This window comes from Mercenaria mercenaria, chromosome 11 (assembly GCF_021730395.1).
Source record: "Mercenaria mercenaria strain notata chromosome 11, MADL_Memer_1, whole genome shotgun sequence".
In the NCBI taxonomy this organism is placed as follows: Eukaryota; Metazoa; Mollusca; class Bivalvia; order Venerida; family Veneridae; genus Mercenaria; species Mercenaria mercenaria.
The window spans coordinates 62941210-62962232 of record NC_069371.1 but is presented as its reverse complement, the minus strand read 5'-3'; the positions used below and the strand labels follow the sequence as shown (position 1 = coordinate 62962232).

Below are 21023 nucleotides of genomic sequence, written 5' to 3'. Positions count from 1 at the left end.
CCGATAAAATCTTAAAAATGTTTTTTCTGTGTTCGCAACTTTTATGAGAATGGAGCGGAATAATACAAACAATGTACATGTATTACACATTTAAAACGCATAAATGCTGCTTGACAACCAAGTTTGGCGGCAACTCATCGAGCGGTACATGGAAGTCGAGAGTTTTCGCTGATTTCAGCTCTGCAGACAATCAGTTAACAGCAGATCATAACAATAGAACTGTTGACGTAAGGACACTGCAGACCAAGTTTGGTGAAGTTCTATCTATTGGTTGTTTAAAGTAAAGTGTCGACGACCTATTACTAATAACATATATAAAACATTTGACACCGGTAAGTTAAAATATCCTCTAACAGTGTTTGAAGAATGACGTTTATCTCTAGCAAAACTATTTGTTACAATACGTATTGTATTAATAAATTATCAAATACGAAGTAACCAGATGTAAAATACATACCTCCAAGATCTGCAATTATATATTTTTGACCAGCGCGGAAGTGTTTTAGCTCGGCAATACCACCAGCTTGAACATCTCGCTGTGTATAGTTGGCCTGGCCAAATAAACTAGCTGCTTCCGGTTCAAGAACAAGCTTCAGCTGTGTATTGTTTATACCCGCCTGTAATAACATTATTTTTCTTTCAGTTGTGTGTGACGATGCTTCTTAACCCTTACCTTGCTAAAATTCTATATTGAACTTGTTCAACTTTCAGTTTGGACAGCACCATTAACTGTTAAGGGGTGCATACCAAAAAGATACTGACTGAATGGCCAACAGTGCAGATCATGATCAGACTGCACGCATGTGCAGGCTGATCATGGTCTACACTGGTCGCAAAGGCAGAATCAATAGTGTCCAGCGTGATAACACGTAATTTTTGGTAAGTAATTTACGAAGTAGGTGGTTGTTCTATTAATGACATATTATTCTGTACCCATAATTGTTTTTTTTTTGTAATTTTCTTAAACTATGGAACATCGCACACTTGGACTGATATCACTCTAGTAATTTCATATGTATACCTTTGTAGCCGCTTCTCTCATAAATTGCTTTGCAGCGTCCGACCAAATAGCGGGAACTGTTAACACCCAGAAAATCTCGTGCTCTTCAATACCAGTCTTGCTGCGCCGTACTTGCTCAATCAATTTATCTCGAAGATATTTTATAACCAAGGTAAATATCGTCATTGCTGACATTTCCTTCCCTTCAATGTCCTTAAGCTTAGCTTCACGTGACAGTTTCTGTAAAAGTCAAATTTCAGTGTCAATACAAATTCTCAAAGGAATGCTTCCAAAATATCTTTAGACATATGTATATTATTTACTTATTATTATAATTGGCACATAAATTGACAGTGGGTTGAGTAGCTTATCAATTTCCATAAGCATGCATTTTATATACATAGCAAATATAAAGGGTTATTTTTACCAATGGCACCAGATCAGAAAGAAAATGGCTCTATACATGTTATAACCTACCCCTAGGTATACTATAAGAACCATGGTCATGAACGGGAAAATATACTAACCCATTTCAATCGTACATTTCTCACCTAAAACGTGCAGTTCGGTGAATGGGTAGCAAGCATATTGAACAAGAGGTAATTTATCTTCCATCGTGCCCCAGTCACATTGTCTCAATATTTCATATTGCAGAGATACTCCACATATTTAATGTTTTCGCCAACGTTACAGTAAAAACGTGCGTAAACTTCCCTAATGAACATCCGGTCTAGAGGTCACAGCAGTGTGCACATGTTTAGGTGAAATGTAAACAAACAAAAAACAGAATGCAAAATATTCACAGTTTTACAATAAAACTGGAGATGATGAATGTAATTCATCTTAGATATATGATTTTGAATTTAAAGCCATACATTGATATACATCTGTACTGTTTATTTAATTCATATTGCACATTTATGCTGCATATACACATTTTAGCGTTCACGTGCAGTTAAACGACGGCTGACATACATTTTCACACCAGCCAATCAGAATTGTTTTGTAATCTAGATCGGAACTTCACTAGGGAAGTTCAACCAAGTTTTTTGTGCAAAGTTGAAAAAAACTATAAACTACGCGTTGTTTTTCTAAGATAAGAAATGTTGAAGAATTAAGACCTGTACACAATGGAAGATAAATTACCACTTGTTCAATATCCATATTACACTTTTACCGAACTGCGCGTTTAAGGTATGAAATATATATTTTCCCGTTCATGACCATGGTTCTTATAGTACATAGGCGTAGGAGCAGGGGGGGGGGCAGCGGGGGCCAGGCCCCGCCAAAGCTAGGAGAGGGGGGGGGGGCCAAAGTATAGTTTGGCCCCCCGAATATTTGGAAAAGAGATATAATTGCAGTCTAATATAACAATTACTTAGCACCCATATAATTCTTTTCAACCTGATTTCTGATTTGCATTTGGCCTTCCCTTGTATTCTGACTAAAAATGTCTCTTTCCGTAGTGTGAGTACTGAAATCTGTACGCGCCACGCCAAGAATCGTTTACATTTTATAAAAATAATACATCATTGAGCGCAATCACTACAGTTCCGGTTTGAGCGTCTGCAAAATCAATGTAGGCCTAACTATTAAGCCTGTTTAAAAAATGTAAAAAAATGGCACACTTAATTAGAACAATACATAATATGACTGATTATGACAGTTCAGTGCCTAGTCGTATGTGTATCATCAGAATAACTCAATGATTGCTAAAACATAAAGGTTTGAGGGGCCTATGGCCCAATTAATCCCTGTACAAGGCTTTGAGGCTTTGTCATGAATAATGCACTGAGGATACCTTGCCGCTAACCCCCCCCCCCCCCCCCACCCACAAACCGCCGGTCGAAAAGGTTTGCCCCCCCCCCCCCCCCAAAGTTAAACTCGCTCCTACGCCCATGTAGTATACCTAGCGGTAGGGTATAACATGTACAGGGGCATTTTCTTTCTGATCTGGTGCCAGTGATTTTTACATATACTTTAATTCAACAAAGAGGTATTAATTGTGACTAAAGTTAAGAGATGACAAACACACCCAGTCCGGCAACTGTGAAGGAACAAAAAACAATCCAATACATGAAAAAAAATAAAAGAAATTACCTCATGACGATACAGCTCCATTTTGAAATTCTGAAAGTAGTACCAGCCCTGATGAGCTTCCTCGTCTGTCAGTTCCGAATACTTTTCCTCTGCGTCTAAACCAAAAGCGTAGAACTGCTTGTCTGGGCGAAGGAGCACTGTTGTAGGGGCTTTGTTAGCTACCAAGTAAGCTGTAGTTTTCGAATGCCAAGTGCTTGCATAAACTCTATAAGGCTCGTCTCTGCATTTACAGAAAATTACAGTTTATTATAAAAGAAAAAGCAGGACAACATTCTGATCATCTAACTTAAAGACTGTACGCGCAATTAAAAGATATATCCAGTTTATTATGGTTGATTGTTTTTGTAACTGAAAACTTCCATTTTTTAAGAGTAAACAATTATAAATCGCTTTAAGAGAGAGAGGGTATTATTGTTTGCTAGTATTTTTTGCATTTATTTGAAATAATTTCGATTAAAAAATGAAGATAACTCTCATCCTTGCTATGAAAATATTGACAAATGGTGTGTTTGATTATTCTGTATACAAGATAGTACACATGTACCTGAAAGCAAACGCATAACCAGAGAATGTGGTTCCAAGATCAATAGCAGCAGATACAACTATACCCGGTGGATACGTCTCTTTCGATACAGCCATGTTTTACTGTTCTGTAAATATATTCAATGTGTTGTAATAGATACCATATAACTATTCTATTCATGTGGTTATAAAAGTTGAATAGTTAATAACAATTCAACTTATCAAGTTACAAGGCTGACATTATTGTTCCTTCACTTGAGAAGGAACATTTAGGTCAACATTTCACATTTGACTGAGCATGTAATTGATACACGGGTACTGTTAAAGGCATCCGAAAACCACTAGGGCGCCACCATCTTGGACTAATACATATTCATTACAAATAGCCTCTATGCCAGTGTATGTTCGTACGTCTTGACGTAAATCTATTGTGAAATGCACGTTATTAACAGCAGGCTGACAAGGGACAGTAATTCGTATAGAGTACTAAACCGTGCATTGAATATTTGATACAGAAGAATAGATTTGATATAAATGAATATGAATGATCTAAAAATAGACAACTGCCAAATAATCATACTGTAGAATCTGGTAAATAAGCGCATATTCGAATATAAGCGCATATCAAAAGTAAGCGCATACGGCCTTACCGTTATTCCGTATGGGATAATAAGCGCATGTCAGGCCCTTACCATAATTTTGTCTCGAAAGTAGACGCATATCCGATTACTGGTAAACAAATAACAGATGCAGCACAAAGACGTAATTAACGGTATTATACCGTGATAATTGTTTATCATAAATACAGACGACAAGTGTTTTTACCTGTTGAATAGCCGATAGGTGTTAAAAGATTTTAACGTCTATGGTGTCATAAAACGATAATTGTTTACGATAATCATGCTTTTTGAATAGAAAATTGTTTCAGTAAATGAAGTTTGAATAACAGATAAGTTGTTTGTTTGCCATTCTTTTGTAAATCTGTGAAAAGAATATAGATAAAATGCTACAATCTTAGTGTTGAACAATTATTGAATGGTCCGAGAGATTGAACATTATTTGCAGATATGTATTCATTATGATTTCATTGTGTCTTTATAATGTATGAAATAAAAGGAGGTAGTTCACTGCGCACGTCCATGACCATGTTGATACACTTAAAACAATACTACATAATGTAACGTAGATTATTATATATGTTTTGTGTGTTTAGATGTTTCCTAACATTCTTTTTTCTTCTGTAATTTATACGTTTGTTTATTGTATGCATACACTTTTACTTTTTTGAACTGTATATGTATAAATGTATTTGTATCAATTGTTGATATTCCATGTTCCTATTATATTTGTTAATGGCCAAAGGCATGTGTAATGCCGAATTTGTCGAATAAACCTTGAGACTTGAACCTTTACCATGTTTTACATTCGTTTTCTCAACCAAGGTAAGCACTGTCAATAGTCTTCTAAAATATATCAAAAATAGACGCACACGGCTTGTCTATAAGCGCATATCAAATATAAGCGCATAGTTTTGGCTTAAGTATAAGCGCATATCAAAAACTGGCGCATAAAAGTGTCACTAAAATTATTATAAGCGTATACGCTTATTTACCAGATTTTACAGTATGTTATGAAATAAATGATCTAAAAATTAAAAATTAGACTCCTGCCTAATAATCATGTTTATATGAAATGCGATGTTTTATAGCTTCAGATATATCTGTGCAATTTGCAAATGCTGTAGTTCAGGTTTTCATTTTTTAACCTGTCTTATCATTTTCTCGCGTTTCGTAAATGAATTGTATATAATACGAAGGGGCTCGCATGTGTTGATCACGTGACGAACACATACGGGGGAGTGCTATTTCTGCACAGAATTTCGAAGATTTTAATACTGAACATAAAAGTAAACTAACAGACTTTTATCACTGTTATATTAAATATCTGTAGTATGATGCTAAAATCAGATTTTCTTAAAAGACAAAGCATTGCATATGTGCTAGAAGGAACCTTTCAGTATAAGAAATTATAACCAGAAAACAATCTTTCTGACAGGTGAGATAATAAGCTGATTTGATGAATAAATGGCAACATCAATGAGCTGTATCAAATGGATTATTATGCAAAACAAATCTATCAAAACACAATTAGTTGGCATGTGTTGAAATGTTATTGAGGTTATTACATACTCGTTCTATTTCCCGTTAAGTAACACTGGTACCGGAAACGTCAATATTTTTCCATTCACTGACGCCTGAATTTCATATCGGGTGCGTGACGTAATTCAGTGTGTGTTGTTGCACTATTTTTGTGCCCCCCCCCCCCACCCCCATGAGTGGTGGGGACATATAGATTTGGTCTTGTCCGTGCATCCGTGCGTCCGTCCGTCCGTCCGAAGTTCGTGACGCGCCTAGCTCGAAAAGTATTTGATACAAATTGATGAAACCTTGCATGAGTGTTTATCATGATATGAACTTCCGCACCTCCTATTTTTCGTCAGGCTCCGCCCCCTATTTTCAGAGTTATGGCCCCTGAAATAGTCAAAAATGCACATTTTCACCTTGTGACACGCCTAGCTAAAAAGTATTCGACATAAATTGATGAAACCTTGCAGGAGTCTTAATCATGATAGGAACTTGGGCACCTCCTATTTTTCATTTGGGTCCGCCCCCTATTTTTAGAGTTATAGCCCCTGAAATAGTCAAAAATGCACATTTTCACCTTGTGACATGCCTAGCTCAAAAAGTATTTGAATTAGATACATGAAACCTTGCATGAGTCTTGGTTATGATATGAACTTGCACACCTCCTATTTTTAGCTCGACTTTTCGAAGAAAAAGTAGAGCTATTGCACTCGCCCCGGCGTCGGCATCGGTGTCGGCGTCGGCGTCGCCGTTGGTTAAAGTTTTTGATAAAGTCAAATATCTCTGTTACTATCAAAGCTATTGACTTGAAACTTAAAATAGTTATTTACTATCAAAGTCTATACCAGGAGAAACAATCCCCATAACTTTGATTTGAATTTTGACAGAATTATGCCCCTTTTTAACTTAGAATTTTTTGTTAAAATTTTTGATAAAGTCAATTATCTCTGTTATTATTAAAGCTTTTGACTTGAAACTCAAAACAGGTATTTACTATCAAAGTCTACACCAGGAGACACAATTTCCATTACTCTGATTTGAATTTTGACAGAATTATGCTACTTTTTAACATTTTGAACTTTTTATTAAAGTTTTTGATAAAGTCAAATATCTCTGTTACTATCAAAGCTTTTGACTTAAAACTTGAAATACTTATTTACCATCAAAGTCTACACCAGTGGAAACAATCCCCATAACTCTGATTTGAATTTTGACAGAATTATGCGCCTTTTCAACATAGAATTTTTGTTATTTTTTTTTATAAAGTCAAATATCTCTGTTACTATTAAAGCTTTTGACTTGAAACTCAAAACAGTTATTTGCTATCAAAGTCTACACCAGGAGACACAATTCCCATAACCCTGATTGAATTTTGACAGAGTTATGTCCCTTTTTAAATTTGATTTTTTTTAATGGCAAAGCTCTAATTCAGAGTCAAGCACTGAGAAAAGTCGAGCGCGCTGTCTTACGGACAGCTCTTGTTCATCTGGCTTCGCCCCCTATTTTCAGAGTTATGGCCCCTGAAATAGTAAAAAATGCACATTTGCACCTTGTGACACGCCTAGCTCAAAAAGTGTTTGATATAGATTCATGAAACCTTGCATGAGTCTTAATCATGATATGAACTTGCGCACCTCCTATTTTTCATTTCGGTCGGCCCCCTATTTTCAGAGTTATGGCCCCTGAAATAGTCAAAAATGCACATTTTCACCTTGTGACATGCCTAGCTCAAAAAGTATTTGATATAGATTCATGAAAAACTTGCATGAGTCTTAATCATGATATTAACATGCGCATCTCCTATTTTTCATATGGGTCCGCCCCCTATTTTTAGAGTTATAGCCCCTTAAATAGTCAAAAATACACATTTTCACCTTTTGATGCACCTAGCTCAAAAAGCATTTAATATAAATGGTTGAAAACTTGTGTAAGTCTTTATCATGATATAAACTTGCACAACTCTAATTTTTTAGCTGGCTCCACCCCCTATTGTTAAAGTTATGGCCCCTGAAATAGTAAAAAAAATGCACTTTTTCACCTAATTATGTGCCTAGCTCAAAAAGTATCAGATGTAAATTCAGGGAACCTTGCTGGAGTCTTTATCGTGATGTGAACTTGCACACTTGACATTCCTCTTGAGAATCTTAGCTCTTATTACAGAGTTATGGCCCGTGAAATAACCAAAATAGTGGATTTTTTGTTTGTGATGCTCATAGCTCAAAAAGTAAAGGGCCTAGAATAATGAATCCTTTTCATAAAATGATTGTTGAGGCTATACCCCATTAAGACTGCAAACATTTGAATTATTGGCCCTCATTTATGACAAATGTACCAGTGGGGGGCACATCCTGTGTCCTACAGACACATTCTAGTTTCTATTTTAAATTAGTTAAGTATTGTCAATCCTATTCAGGCTATTGCACATATTTGTGCTATTTACATAATATTTATACGTGAAGATGCGTATCACGGGGGAGGAAGTGTTACACGAAGGATGGAGTTCTTCTGATAACCTGTCATGTTTTCTTCTGATAACTGTTACGGAGTTCCTTGAAAACGTTACAGAGTTCTTCTGATATCTGTATGAAAAAACAAGGAATCGGTCGGAAAAATGGTAATTATCAATATTTAAAAAGAGAGAATGTGGTGTAAAACTAAAGTTTGATGATCAAGGTTGCCTCATGTTTTGTGCAATGTGTCAGAAAAAACTGTTTAGTCTAATAATCATCCCCATTTCTTTGAAATCAAGACATTTTGAGTAAAATATCGAAATCGTTTGCTTATTCAAACATATTAATCTACTCATTCACGTTCTTCATCCTCACCACACGCAATATCCTAATTTTAGTGCAAAGCTGCAAACATAAACCACTGTCTAACAATTTTATACCCGATTTTTCTAATGTTACGGAGTTCAGGTGATAACTCTGAAGATGTCACAGAGTTCTTATGATAACTTTTGTTACTGCCAGGGTGTTTCTTGAGCTATGTTAAGATACTTTTTAGCTAATTTTATTATTTAGTGAGGGTGTTAATCATGTTCTAATATAAGATATTTATCCACGGCACAGTATTGTGGTTATATAATGTATGATATGAATCTTTTGTAAAGTTTAAAACTATGTGCAGTATAATGACTGATTATATATAGTAAAATACGAATAGGTAAAAAATGCAGTAAATTGTATTGTTCGTTTTATCAATGGATGTGCTAATGTTTGTGAACAACGGTTTAGTGGATTCCGTTTGGATTGATCACTGAATTAAAATCAAATCCTTTATCCATAATTTAGGGTATATCTAAATGCTGAAGATGCAGAAGCTGTTTTTTTTTTTTCTGAAGTGGTTTATTTGCATTACTATGTACGACTGCTGTTGTCATCTCATGCGATTCAATTGCGTATCTTGTTATGCATATTCATATCATGACCTTTACGTTGAATTGATATGTGGTAGGTTGAAAAGGCCAATATGCTAGGTAAAGCTTTAGATAATTGAGCCGTGCCATGGGAAGACCAACATAATGGCTTTGTGACCAGCATGGATCCAGACCAGCCTGCGCATCCGCGCAGTCTGGTCAGTATCCATGCTGTTCACTTTCATTGTCTATTGGAATTAGAGAAATCGTTAGCGACCAGCATGGATCCAGACCAACCTGCGCATCTGCGCAGTCTGGTCAGGATCCATGCTGTTCACTAGCATTGTCTATTGGAATTAGAGAAATCGTTAGCGAACAGCATGGACCCTGACCAGACTGTGCGGATGCGCAGGCTGGTCTGGATTCATGCTGGTCGCAAAGCCACTATGTTGGTTTTCTCATGGCGCGGCTCAATTGTCCTTTTTTCCAGATGCGACAGTCAGATGTAAATACTGTCACAAAACATTCCTGACACAGTCTGAAGCAGTTGCTCATGTTGTAAATATTCATTCTGAAAGGAAAGTCGCGATTACAACATTGAGGCCGTGTGGCAAAATTAAACCATGCGTGACCATGCTATGACAAGAAGGAAATGATTCTAAATTAAAATTGTTATTGTATGATATTTGTTGATTAGGGACCATAATTTGCCACGCGACACTAGATTATACACCATAATCAACAAAACTCGTACAAAAACTAATTAATATACGTAAACGGCGACAAGAAATTATACTAAAACACACCAAAATTATAGCTTCAGATGTACATGAGAATATACATATAATTTTTCAAGGATAATTGTGTGTATGCGATTTTGTTAATGTTTATCGCATGGCCATTTTCATTAAGTTATAGACCCAAAACATTTAACCTTAATCCGAACGCTTTCGCATACTATGTATACAGTTGTATTCATATCAATAGATTTTCATAAAGAATGTAATAATGATAATAATAATGCTATATGTTATCAGTAATATAATTATAACTTTACCATCATAATTCTTCTAATCATTCATATAGTAGAATTTTAAAATTTGACACTGAAAAAAATACAGTCACAATGCGACATTATACAGAGAGTGAATTTAAATGTGACTGGCGTAAATTCTACGATAAAACTTAATTGGTATTATCATAACATCTTACAGAATGCATATAATTTTAAATGCGCTGAATACTGCGTACCAAAAAGGGGCTTGTCATCCTCATACATGCATATATTATTTGTCTTAAAGAATATCATAATGCATATTAATGTGAATTTTAAAGTGCTGTCTATATCAATCCTTCACCAGAAACGACCTTTGCATTTGCCAAAATGCTATAAGACGATTATGAGTACATTTTGAGTTTAGTTGGAAAAGTAAAAGGAATAGCTGATAGATCATCACTATGGGCGTACACAGTCCCTTTAAAAGTAATATCTAGTTAGAATTAAAAATATAACACTGAAACGTTATCATTGGAACTCAAAAACACACATACCATACATCATAAAACCACAATACTGTGCCTTGCATAAATATCTTACATTAGAACATGATTAACACCCTTTCTAAATAATAAAATTAGCTAAGAAGTATCTTAACATAGCTCAAGAAACACCCTGGCAGTAACAAAAGTTATCATAAGAACACTGTGTCATCTTCAGAGTTATCACCTGAACTCCGTAACATTAGAAAAATCGGGCATAAAATTGTTAGACAGTGGTTTGTGTTTGCAGCTTTGCACTAAAATTAGGATATTGCGTGTGGTGAGGATGAAGAACGTGAATGAGTAGATTAATATGTATGAATAAGCAAACGATTTCGATATTTTACTCAAAATGTCTTGATTTCAAAAAAATGGGGATGATTATTAGACTAAACAGTTTTTTCTGACACATTGCACAAAACATGAGGCAACCTTGATCATCAAACTTTAGTTTTACACCCAATTCTCTCTTTTTAAAGGTTGATAATTACCATTTTTCCGACCGATTCCTTGTTTTGTCATACAGATATCAGAAGAACTCTGTAACGTTTTCCGGGCACTCCGTAACAGTTATCAGAAGAAAACATGACAGGTTATCAGAAGTCGCGCAATATTTCCGCTGAAGAACTCGTGCATATTTCCCGATACAAAGCTAATAACCTATAATTATTTACGTTTTCGTGCGGAAAACCCACCTCGCGAATCGGTATTCCACTTTGTTCCCGCGATACATAATATATTAATGCGTCACTTTTTTTTTTTTTGTGCAGTTACCGATTTGTGCTCTTCAATCTGCCGGTTCAAATAATCTATCTGTCAAAACACATGAGTATGTAAAAATAACGACATTGCAAGTACCAGAATTCCAGTATACAAAAGTGGAAATCACGCGGGCATTTCCGTATTTTTGTGGGGAAAAAAACATGCCAGGCCTATCGGGATTCCACTTTTTCCGAGGAGGACATTACATATACATACGATACTATTCCTCTTTGTAACCCAATCCATTAGAATGTCAATGGAGCTAAAAATAGACATTCGGTGTATTAATATATTTACTTTATCTTCAGATACCATAAAATACTTTACAATCATAAATTGTAGTGGAAGATCAAAGCACGTAAAGTTCATATAGGGATCAAATATATTTATATTCATATCTGTAATGTTCGTTTTACTTGTAATTGGAATAAACAATGCATGGTTGCACTTTTCAAGTATAATGGTTACTTAGGCCTAAAAATATTCTTTGTTTCCGGTAACATGCTGAAAAAAAATTAGGTAGGTTGGAAAAAAATATTTGATTATTTTTTTATTAAGGGAAAAATGAATACAGATAGGGGGGTTATGCCTTTAGAGCATCAGTAAGTTGATTTCTAACATCACTGACCATGTTTATAGCATAAAAAGTGCAGTTTTGCAGTTGAAAAAATTATTCTCCAAGCCAAGGCCATAAAAACATTTAGGGTCGGGCCAAAAATTTAGGGTAGGTCGGGATACCGGAAACAAACATTTTTTACGCCTTATGAAAAAAAAAAATCTCCGGTATAACTTTTAGCGAGATATTCTGGCATAGACATATCGTGTCGAATATTCTTCGGTATGGGTATATGCAACCGAAACATTAAATTGAAAACCGAAATATCTGTTTTAAAATCACGAATACGTAACCCGATCTTTAATAAAACTTAATAAAATGTAAATTACTTCCCGCGTTACTTTGTATGATACCATCAGTATGTTTTGTATCGCTGGAGGTGAATACTGCTAGAAATATAGGTCTCTTTTACTAGACTGGCTCGATAGATGTATGTCAAGGCCGGTTTTGTTTGAAAGTTTGGATGAATAATTTTTAAGCAGAACGCAATTGAAATTAAATGTCGAAAATGTTTAACAATTATTGTTTGAACAGGTAGTTTAATGTGACTGAATGACACCAAATTAGCTAAATTTCTCCTATTTTATATCAACTTTCATAGCGTGACTAACACTTTTGTTTTTGTTTTTGTTTTCCATATTTTATTGACTAAAAAGGTGTTATTGGAGATAACAAGTTAACAAAACGAACTGAACAACTTATAATATCTTTCTACTAAATAACAACAGAAGGTATTTTCAAAATTTCGTAAAATTTAACATAAAGCTGGACTCAGTCTGGGGACCTACAGATTTCAAAATAGTAATACCAATGCTGTATTGGTCATTTTGCGTCTTGTTTTTACAGAAACTCACAGAAAAGAAATATTACATAGTCAAGACAACTTAAGTTCACAGAAATAGTAAATAGCTAATTAAAGAAACTCGAAACAATTCATTTAACATTGTGTCTCATCAACTGGCCTATATTAAAGTTGGTCTCACATTAAAACAGCTTACCTCGGAGAAACACCTAAGACAGTATTAAATCACTTTATCCAAAATATCATAATATAAATAATTACACAAAATAAATAATGCGATAAACATTTGCCATACAAGTGTTATATATTCTTTAAAATCAAATTTCAAAAGACCTGTCACTCATTGAACGCACAATAAACGATACTTAATCTCGACTGTACTTCAGAAAACTTATCTCAATTTGTTTTGTCGAAACATCTTTTTGAATTGTCAATAAGAAGGAAAAACGACAAAATATATAACCCACTGATTGAAGTACAGATCATTTAGGAAAATGAGGCAGTTGAGCAAATTTATTATTTAAAACCGAAGTACAGATTATTTAGGACAATGTGGCAGTTGTACAAATTTATTATTTAAAATCGAAGTACAGATCATTATGGAAAATAAGGCATTTGAGTAAGTGTTTTTAAATCGAAGTACAGATCATTTAGGAAAATGTGGCAGTTGAGCAAGAAGTTTTTTTATTTAAAATCGAAGTACAGATCATTAAGGAAAATGTGGCAGCTGATCAAGTTTGTTATTTCAAATCGAAGTACAGATCATTTAGGGAATGTGGTAGCTGAGCAAGTTTATTATTTCAAATACAGACCATTCAGGAACATGTGGCAGTTTATTAATCGAAATACAGATAATTGAGAAAAATGTGGCAGTCGAGCAATTTAATTATTTAAAATCGCAATACAGACCATTCAGGAACAAGTTGCAGTAGAGCAAGTTAATTATTTAAAACCGCAATACATTTAGGAATCCTAATGTGGCAGTTGAGCAAGTTTATCATTTAAAATCGAAATACACATCGAGTAGGAAAATGTAGCATATTATTTAAAACTGATACGAACGAAAGCAATTATCGTTCTTGCAAATATAATGTAACATTTTTTGAGATGCAGTTGGTAAACTTATATCAAAATTTGATACTAGACGTGTTTATATCAAAAGGTTTAAGTAACACTCTCTTTAATGGTTAGTAAACAGGTTAGTATACCGATCACTTGCCTATGCCTATTGACCGTGAGATATTTGAATGGCATAGATTCAACTAGTATAATCATGATCTTGACACAAATTTGAAAGGATTGTGAATGATTCAGTAGACTCTTCACAATGTGAACTTTGTCAAATTTTTTGTCATAATTCAAGGTTAAGCTTTATGCCATATATATATAGATACGAAAGAGGTCAGTCACACATCAAATACTTATTGTTTATAGTGACAGGTACAAAATAAACAGATGCTGTACAAATTTATGTAGAAATCGGATCAAATCAATACCCGTCCTAATGTGGCTTATTGGTCACTGAATTTCAATAAACATTGCAGTGTACATGTAGAAAAATCGCTAATTATACGATTGACAGTAAAAAAATATTTGTGTTTTTTTTTCGCGAAAATTCATATAGCTAAAAGTTATCGGGTGCAATGGCTCTAAGGGTAAATTAGTTATAACAGAAAATGGGCATGTTCGTGTACATCTTCTTGATTTTCCTTAGGCGTAATGACAGCGTGTTGTTGTGTAGTTTTATTTATACTCGCTGCCGGGAGTCCCATATGAGCGAGAATATTCGCGCCTTCACTGTCCATCCTAGAGCGTCAGCGGGCATCTTGTCATGCTGTCCCTCGTAGTCCTTGCGGAGTACCAATCTCAGCGTTCAGCGTGGAAGATGACAATACAAAGAGGTGGTAAAACAATCCTTCTTAGGGCCACTGCCCTCGCCCTTTGTTGTGACTCTACCGGCTGTCCTCAAAATAGTTATGACCACTTCCGGTAGAGCCGCATGCCTGCTCCGCGACGTGCACGCGGCGAGAGCTCAGGAGCAGAGTAATGACAGCGATTATTAGATAGCTTTTTTATATAATGGGTCAGCACCAGCAATCAACGAATAGACAGTGGGTGGCAAATAGGCAGCGCAATATTAAAACGAAAACCCAAAATCTAAATATAGCATCTGGTTTTCCTAGTTAACTAAGATAGGTTTAAGACTTTCACACCAAAACACATACATTTAGCAATTCGTTCAGGAACATGTATTATAAAGCTTACTTGACATCTACGCCCATTGTATTACCGTAATCTCCCGGAAAGTAATTACGAGACTAATTTCATTAAAATCGTTATATTTGGTCGACTTCAAAAACTGTTTTATGTGCATACCAAAGGATAAGTTTCTTTAAGCCTTTTATGACCTACGCACACTGAAAATGTTTCAAAATTTAAAAGCGGTAACTGAAAAATATATACCAGAATATTTAACATATATATTGAATTAAATTGTTTGAAAATGAATTATCATTTTGTTCAAAAGAATGTCACCGAATGTTTCCGTGGAACTTATTTTATGACGGTCAATCCAGAGGTTCATGAGAATAAATTGTTTATAGCATTGCTCTTTTTTGAACTCCAGTGGTCCCTAAAAGGACAAGCAGAACGATTTGAACAAGAGAGATCCATACATTTACTAAGTTTTGTGAAGATCATAAGAAGTCGTTTAAAGGTTTTGTTCTATTTTTAGCTGACCCCTTAAAGGGTCATCTATACTAATACTTCACCCTCGGGTGAGCTAATATCGAACTTTTGTTATACGTTTGGTTATATGAAAGAAATGATACTTACAAAACTACTTATAAGTTATCCTGCATTATATGATTATAGAATACAATTTTGTCCATATCGCACATTTCGGGTATTTAGCTTTAATCCTAATCAGTTGTTTTTGTTAGATGAAATAAAAAGTAAGCGGTTTGTGTCAATGTCTTAGAATTACACCATTATATTCATGACCTGAACACGAAAGTATGCCACAGGTACGGTTTTCTTTCATAAAATTCCAGATTTAAAATACACATATTATGTGGAAAAGTGTACTATTTGTATATAAATTTAAACCTGTGTGTATATATGAGGACAAATATAGGTACTATACGGCCGTATATAAAATCGTAAAATTGTGTAAATTTATTAGAGCATACTATTACAAATTTGGTTATATTTTATACTACAGTTAAAATTTTGTTTCAATATCATTCCCAATTTGCAGGCTTCGTTTAGGCCTAAAAAAAATTATTTGTTTCCGGTAACATGCAAAAAAAAAAATAGGGTAGGTAGCTCGGATTTTTTTTTTTTTTTTTTTTTTTGATATTTTTTTTTTTATTATTATTAAAGGAGACTTTTCGGAAATTATTTTTGTGTCAAAAATGAATACAGATAAGGGGGTTTAGAGCATCAGTAAGTTAATTTCTAACATTACTGGCCTTGTTTAAAGCATAAAAATGCAGTTTTGCAACTTTTTGTTAAAAAGTTGAAAAAAATATTCCCCAAGGCCATAAAAGCATTTAGGGTCGGGTCAAAAATTTAGGGTAGGTCGGGATACTGGAAACAAACAATTTTTTACGCCTTATGAACTAAGACTGGGTAAAGTGTACAGAGACACTTTTTTTCTTCGTTGAAGAAATGTGGCAGTATGTGCTCTTTCTCTGTCCCTCAGTCCCCTGTCAACCTCACTCACTCTGTCTCCCTACTCTACTCTCTCGCTCTCTCTCTCTCTCTCTCTCTCCGTCCGCCAGATAGGGATATCTCTTTCGGTAAGCATAGATAATCTTTTAATAATTTCACTATGACAAAAGAAATTAAATAAAACCATAGCAATTTGAATTTATTTTGGCTACAAAGTCAATTTTAAATAAATGAAACTCATCTTAAATTTCATTCAGGCATATTTTGCAATTCAGTTCTGTCTTGAAGTATCCCCGTTTTGTACACAAAGACGGTGAGCAGATATACGTGATTTATTTAACGCTGTTCTAAGTATTCATGATATAATTTTGTCTTAAATAAGATTTAAAGACAAAAGATTATTCTACAGAACAAAAATTCATTAAAAATTCATTAAAAATTGATATTAACCTTGTTTTGATAGTCCACTAGAACTATGGAACTATTTATAACCAGAACCTGATATCAAGTTCATGAATGGACGATGGTCATATGTCTTTGATACTTCAAAATATTGGCATGTAGTGACTACCACAGTAGTATTTAGTTCAACAAAACGGTCTCTCTTTCCGTTTCGTTAAAGTAATTCTGGAAAACAAAATAAATAAATCATAAATCTAATTTCTTGAAAACTACCTGAGTATCGATTTGAACAGATTCCTAACGCAACGTTTGATATTTGACCTATGTTTTTAAAAGGAATACATGTATACGTTTAAAGTTTTAGCCACATTTAGAACGAGTATAAATAATCATACATCAACATTTCAGTAAAATCAAGCAGAGTGGTCATATACTATTATGCATTTAACGACCACAACTCAATTTTAAATAGCCACGAAATAGACAAAAATGTCTCTTTTTTTACAAGGCACAAAAGTCATAATAAAATCTACTGCTCCTTTAATACAAACAAAACATTCATGCGTGCATTGTACATTTTTTTTTTTTTTTTTTTTGTATTTTTGTGACATTTTGAAGTTAAACTCTTAAAATGATTATTGTTATAAATAAAATCAATGCGTTACTCGATTTTATTAACAAGATATAACAAATTTTATGAATTTACTTTCAGCAATATGAAAAGTACTGCCAAAGTTTTATAAAGTGCATAATTATTGATTTACAAAACATCGTCGGAATATTTGTATATAATATACTAATTGTGAGGACGGTACACACCCGATCCTGTCTGTAAATACTACCCCTGAGAAATGGAAAAAAAGTGATCTTTGTTCTCAACATATGTCAATTGATACCTTTTTTTTTTTTTGTTTTACCTCCCGCAAGGTTCAATAGTACTTTCATTGGTTAAAAGGTGGTCACATGTTGACCTCTGTGTATATGTGGAGGGACGGTACATGTTCATGTTGGGTAAGGCTAAAAATAAGTGGTCGATATGTCAAATTAGTTGCTGGCTTTGTAAGTGAACCTCCACGGAAATGTGTGGTCAGTATGAAATATGGTGACTCAGAAAACACCTCGCCCTCCATCCCCTCCGCCACCCCCGCACTCTTTTATCATACTGACCAAACATATTTCCATGAACGCAACATGTAATAATGGCTAAACGAAAGAGAAAGTAGCGATCTTTGTAAACAGGTGTTATAGTAGCAGCATTTTATTCGGAGGTGGCCTTTTTTCTTTTCTCTTCAATTTTTCAGTTACAAACATTTTGACATCTTTATGAAAATAAGATGATATCAGTTGAGTTATAAACTTTGTTTAGTAAAATCAGGTAGTTTAAAACTCGTAAGAAGCTGTAAGTATTTGCAAAAATCATTGCCAGCAAAACTGGCAAAAATAAAACTACAAGTATATGGCATATTTTATTTAGCATTTAGAAATAAGTATTTGGCACTTTGTATTTAGCATCAATCGTGGCGTACCGGCTTCCATTATTTTACTATATATACTTATTGCTAAGTGTCAAACGCTTAATGTGAAATAGTTTATGCTAATTGCCACATATTACGTGTCTATTATCCTAGACTTTAATGTTATGAGTTAAGAATCTGTATCACTTAAACTGAAGTTCAGTTTCAAATAATTTAAAGGGACCAACCCACAAATTTTAGGCGAAAAATATTTTCTCTAAAATATCTATAAAAAGTGAGTACTCTGAAGTTGACTAGTGGTACAAACTTCTTGCAAGATATTCTTATAGATAACCAAATTTATTGTGCAGAAGGTAGTAAACTGTTGCAACGCTTTAGGAATAATGCAGAATTTTTTTAATTTAAATTTAAAATTATTCATGCATTTTTACCAATATCTAACTTTTATTTTCACCCACGTTATAATTTTTCAGTATCATATATATACATTCTATGCCAAACTTGGTGGAAATGAACATGTTGAAAAAGTCGCGATTACAACATTGAGGCCGTGTGACAAAATTAAACCATGCGTGACCATGCTATGACAAGAAGGAAATGATTCTAAATTAAAATTGTTATTGTATGATATTTGTTGATTAGGGACCAGAATTTGCCACGCGACACTAGATTATACTCCATAATCAACAAAACTCGTACAAAAACTAATTAATATACGTAAACGGCGACAAGAAATTATACTAAAACACACCAAAATTATAGCTTCAGATGTACATGAGAATATACATATAATTTTTCAAGGATAATTGTGTGTATGTGATTTTGTTAATGTTTATCGCATGACCATTTTCATTAAGTTATAGACCCAAAACATTTAACCTTAATCCGAACGCTTTCGCATACTATGTATACAGTTGTATTCATATCAATAGATTTTCATAAGGAATGTAATAATGATGATAATAATAATGCTATATATTATCAGTAATATAATTATAACTTTACCATCATAATTCTTCTAATCATTCATTTAGTAGAATTTTAAAATTTGACACTGAAAAAAATACAGTCACAATGCGACATTATACAGAGAGTGAATTTAAATGTGACTGGCGTAAATTCTACGATAAAACTTAATTGGTATTATCATAACATCTTACAGAATGCATATAATTTTAAATGCGCTGAATACTGCGTACCAAAAAGGGGCTTGTCATCCTCATACATGCATATACTATTTGTCTTAAAGAATATCATAATGCATATTAATGTGAATTTTAAAGTGATGTCTATATCAATCCTTCGCCAGAAACGACCTTTGCATTTGCCAAAATGCTATAAGACGATTATGAGTACATTTTGAGTTTAGTTGGAAAAGTAAAAGGAATAGTTAATAGATCATCATTATGAGCGTACACAGTCCCTTTAAAAGTAATATCTAGTTAGAATTAAAAATATAACACTGAAACGTTATCAATGGAACTCAAAAACACACATACCATACATCATATAACCACAATACTGTGCCTTGGATAAATATCTTACATTAGAACATGATTAACACCCTTTCTAAATAATAAAATTAGCTAAAAAGTATCTTAACATAGCTCAAGAAACACCCTGGCAGTAACAAAAGTTATCATAAGAACACTGTGACATCTTCAGAGTTATCACCTGAACTCCGTAACATTAGAAAAATCGGGCATGAAATTGTTAGACAGTGGTTTATGTTTGCAGCTTTGCACTAAAATTAGGCTATTGCGTGTGGTGAGGATGAAGAACGTGAATGAGTAGATTAATATGTATGAATAAGCAAACGATTTCGATATTTTACTCAAAATGTCTTGATTTCAAAAAAGTGGCGATGATTATTAGACTAAACAGTTTTTTCTGACACATTGCACAAAACATGAGCAACCTTGATCATCAAACTTTAGTTTTACACCACATTCTCTCTTTTTAAAGATTGATAATTACCATTTTTCCGACCGATTCCATGTTTTGTCATACAGATATCAGAAGAACTCTGTAACGTTTTCCAGGAACTCCGTAACAGTTATCAGAGGAAAACATGACAGGTTATCAGAAGAACTCCATCCTTCGTGTAACACTTCCTCCCCCGTGCGTATGTAATAAAAAGGTTATTATCTTTGCATCGGGAAATATGCACTCGTTCATCAGCGGAAGAATATTGCCTAGAGTCGCGCAATATTTCCGCTGAAGAACTCGTGCATATTTCCCGATACAAAGGTAATAACCTATAATTATTTACGTTTTCATGCGGAAAACCCACCTCCCGAATCGGTATTCCACTTTGTTCCCGCGATACATAATATATTAATGCGTCACTTTTTCTTTTTTTGTGCAGTTACCGATTTGTGCTCTTCAATCTGCCGGTTCAAATAATCTATCTGTCAAAACACGAGTATGTAAAAATAACGAGGTTGCAAGTACCAGAATTCCAGTATACAAAAGTGGAAATCACGCGGGCATTTCCGTATTTTTGTGGGGAAAAAACATGCCAGGCCTATCGGGATTCCACTTTTTCAGAGGAGGACATTACATATACATACGATACTATTCCTCTTTGTAACCCAATCCATTAGAATGTCAATTGAGCTAAAAATA

The 21023-nt window shown here is 34.2% G+C and overlaps 1 protein-coding gene across 4 annotated transcripts in view; it reads right to left on the bottom strand.

Moving 5' to 3' along the window:
- The window catches only part of LOC123532073 (heat shock 70 kDa protein 12A-like), a 38718-nt gene that overhangs the window by 6207 nt on the left and 11488 nt on the right, over nt 1-21023 (bottom strand). The window contains exons 1-5 of one of the 4 annotated variants that reach the window (XM_053517565.1): nt 15679-16097; nt 3645-3750; nt 3101-3320; nt 1022-1240; nt 458-617 (exon numbers count right to left, since the gene is read on the bottom strand). In XM_053517565.1, coding sequence (XP_053373540.1) covers nt 458-617; nt 1022-1240; nt 3101-3320; nt 3645-3739 — 694 coding nt within the window. In that variant the 5' untranslated portion in view covers nt 3740-3750; nt 15679-16097. Of the gene's footprint in view, nt 1-457; nt 618-1021; nt 1241-3100; nt 3321-3644; nt 3751-11154; nt 11260-13039; nt 13174-15678; nt 16098-21023 lie in introns of those variants that run through there. The other 3 variants (XM_053517567.1, XM_053517569.1, XM_053517566.1) reach the window with 3 other exon arrangements.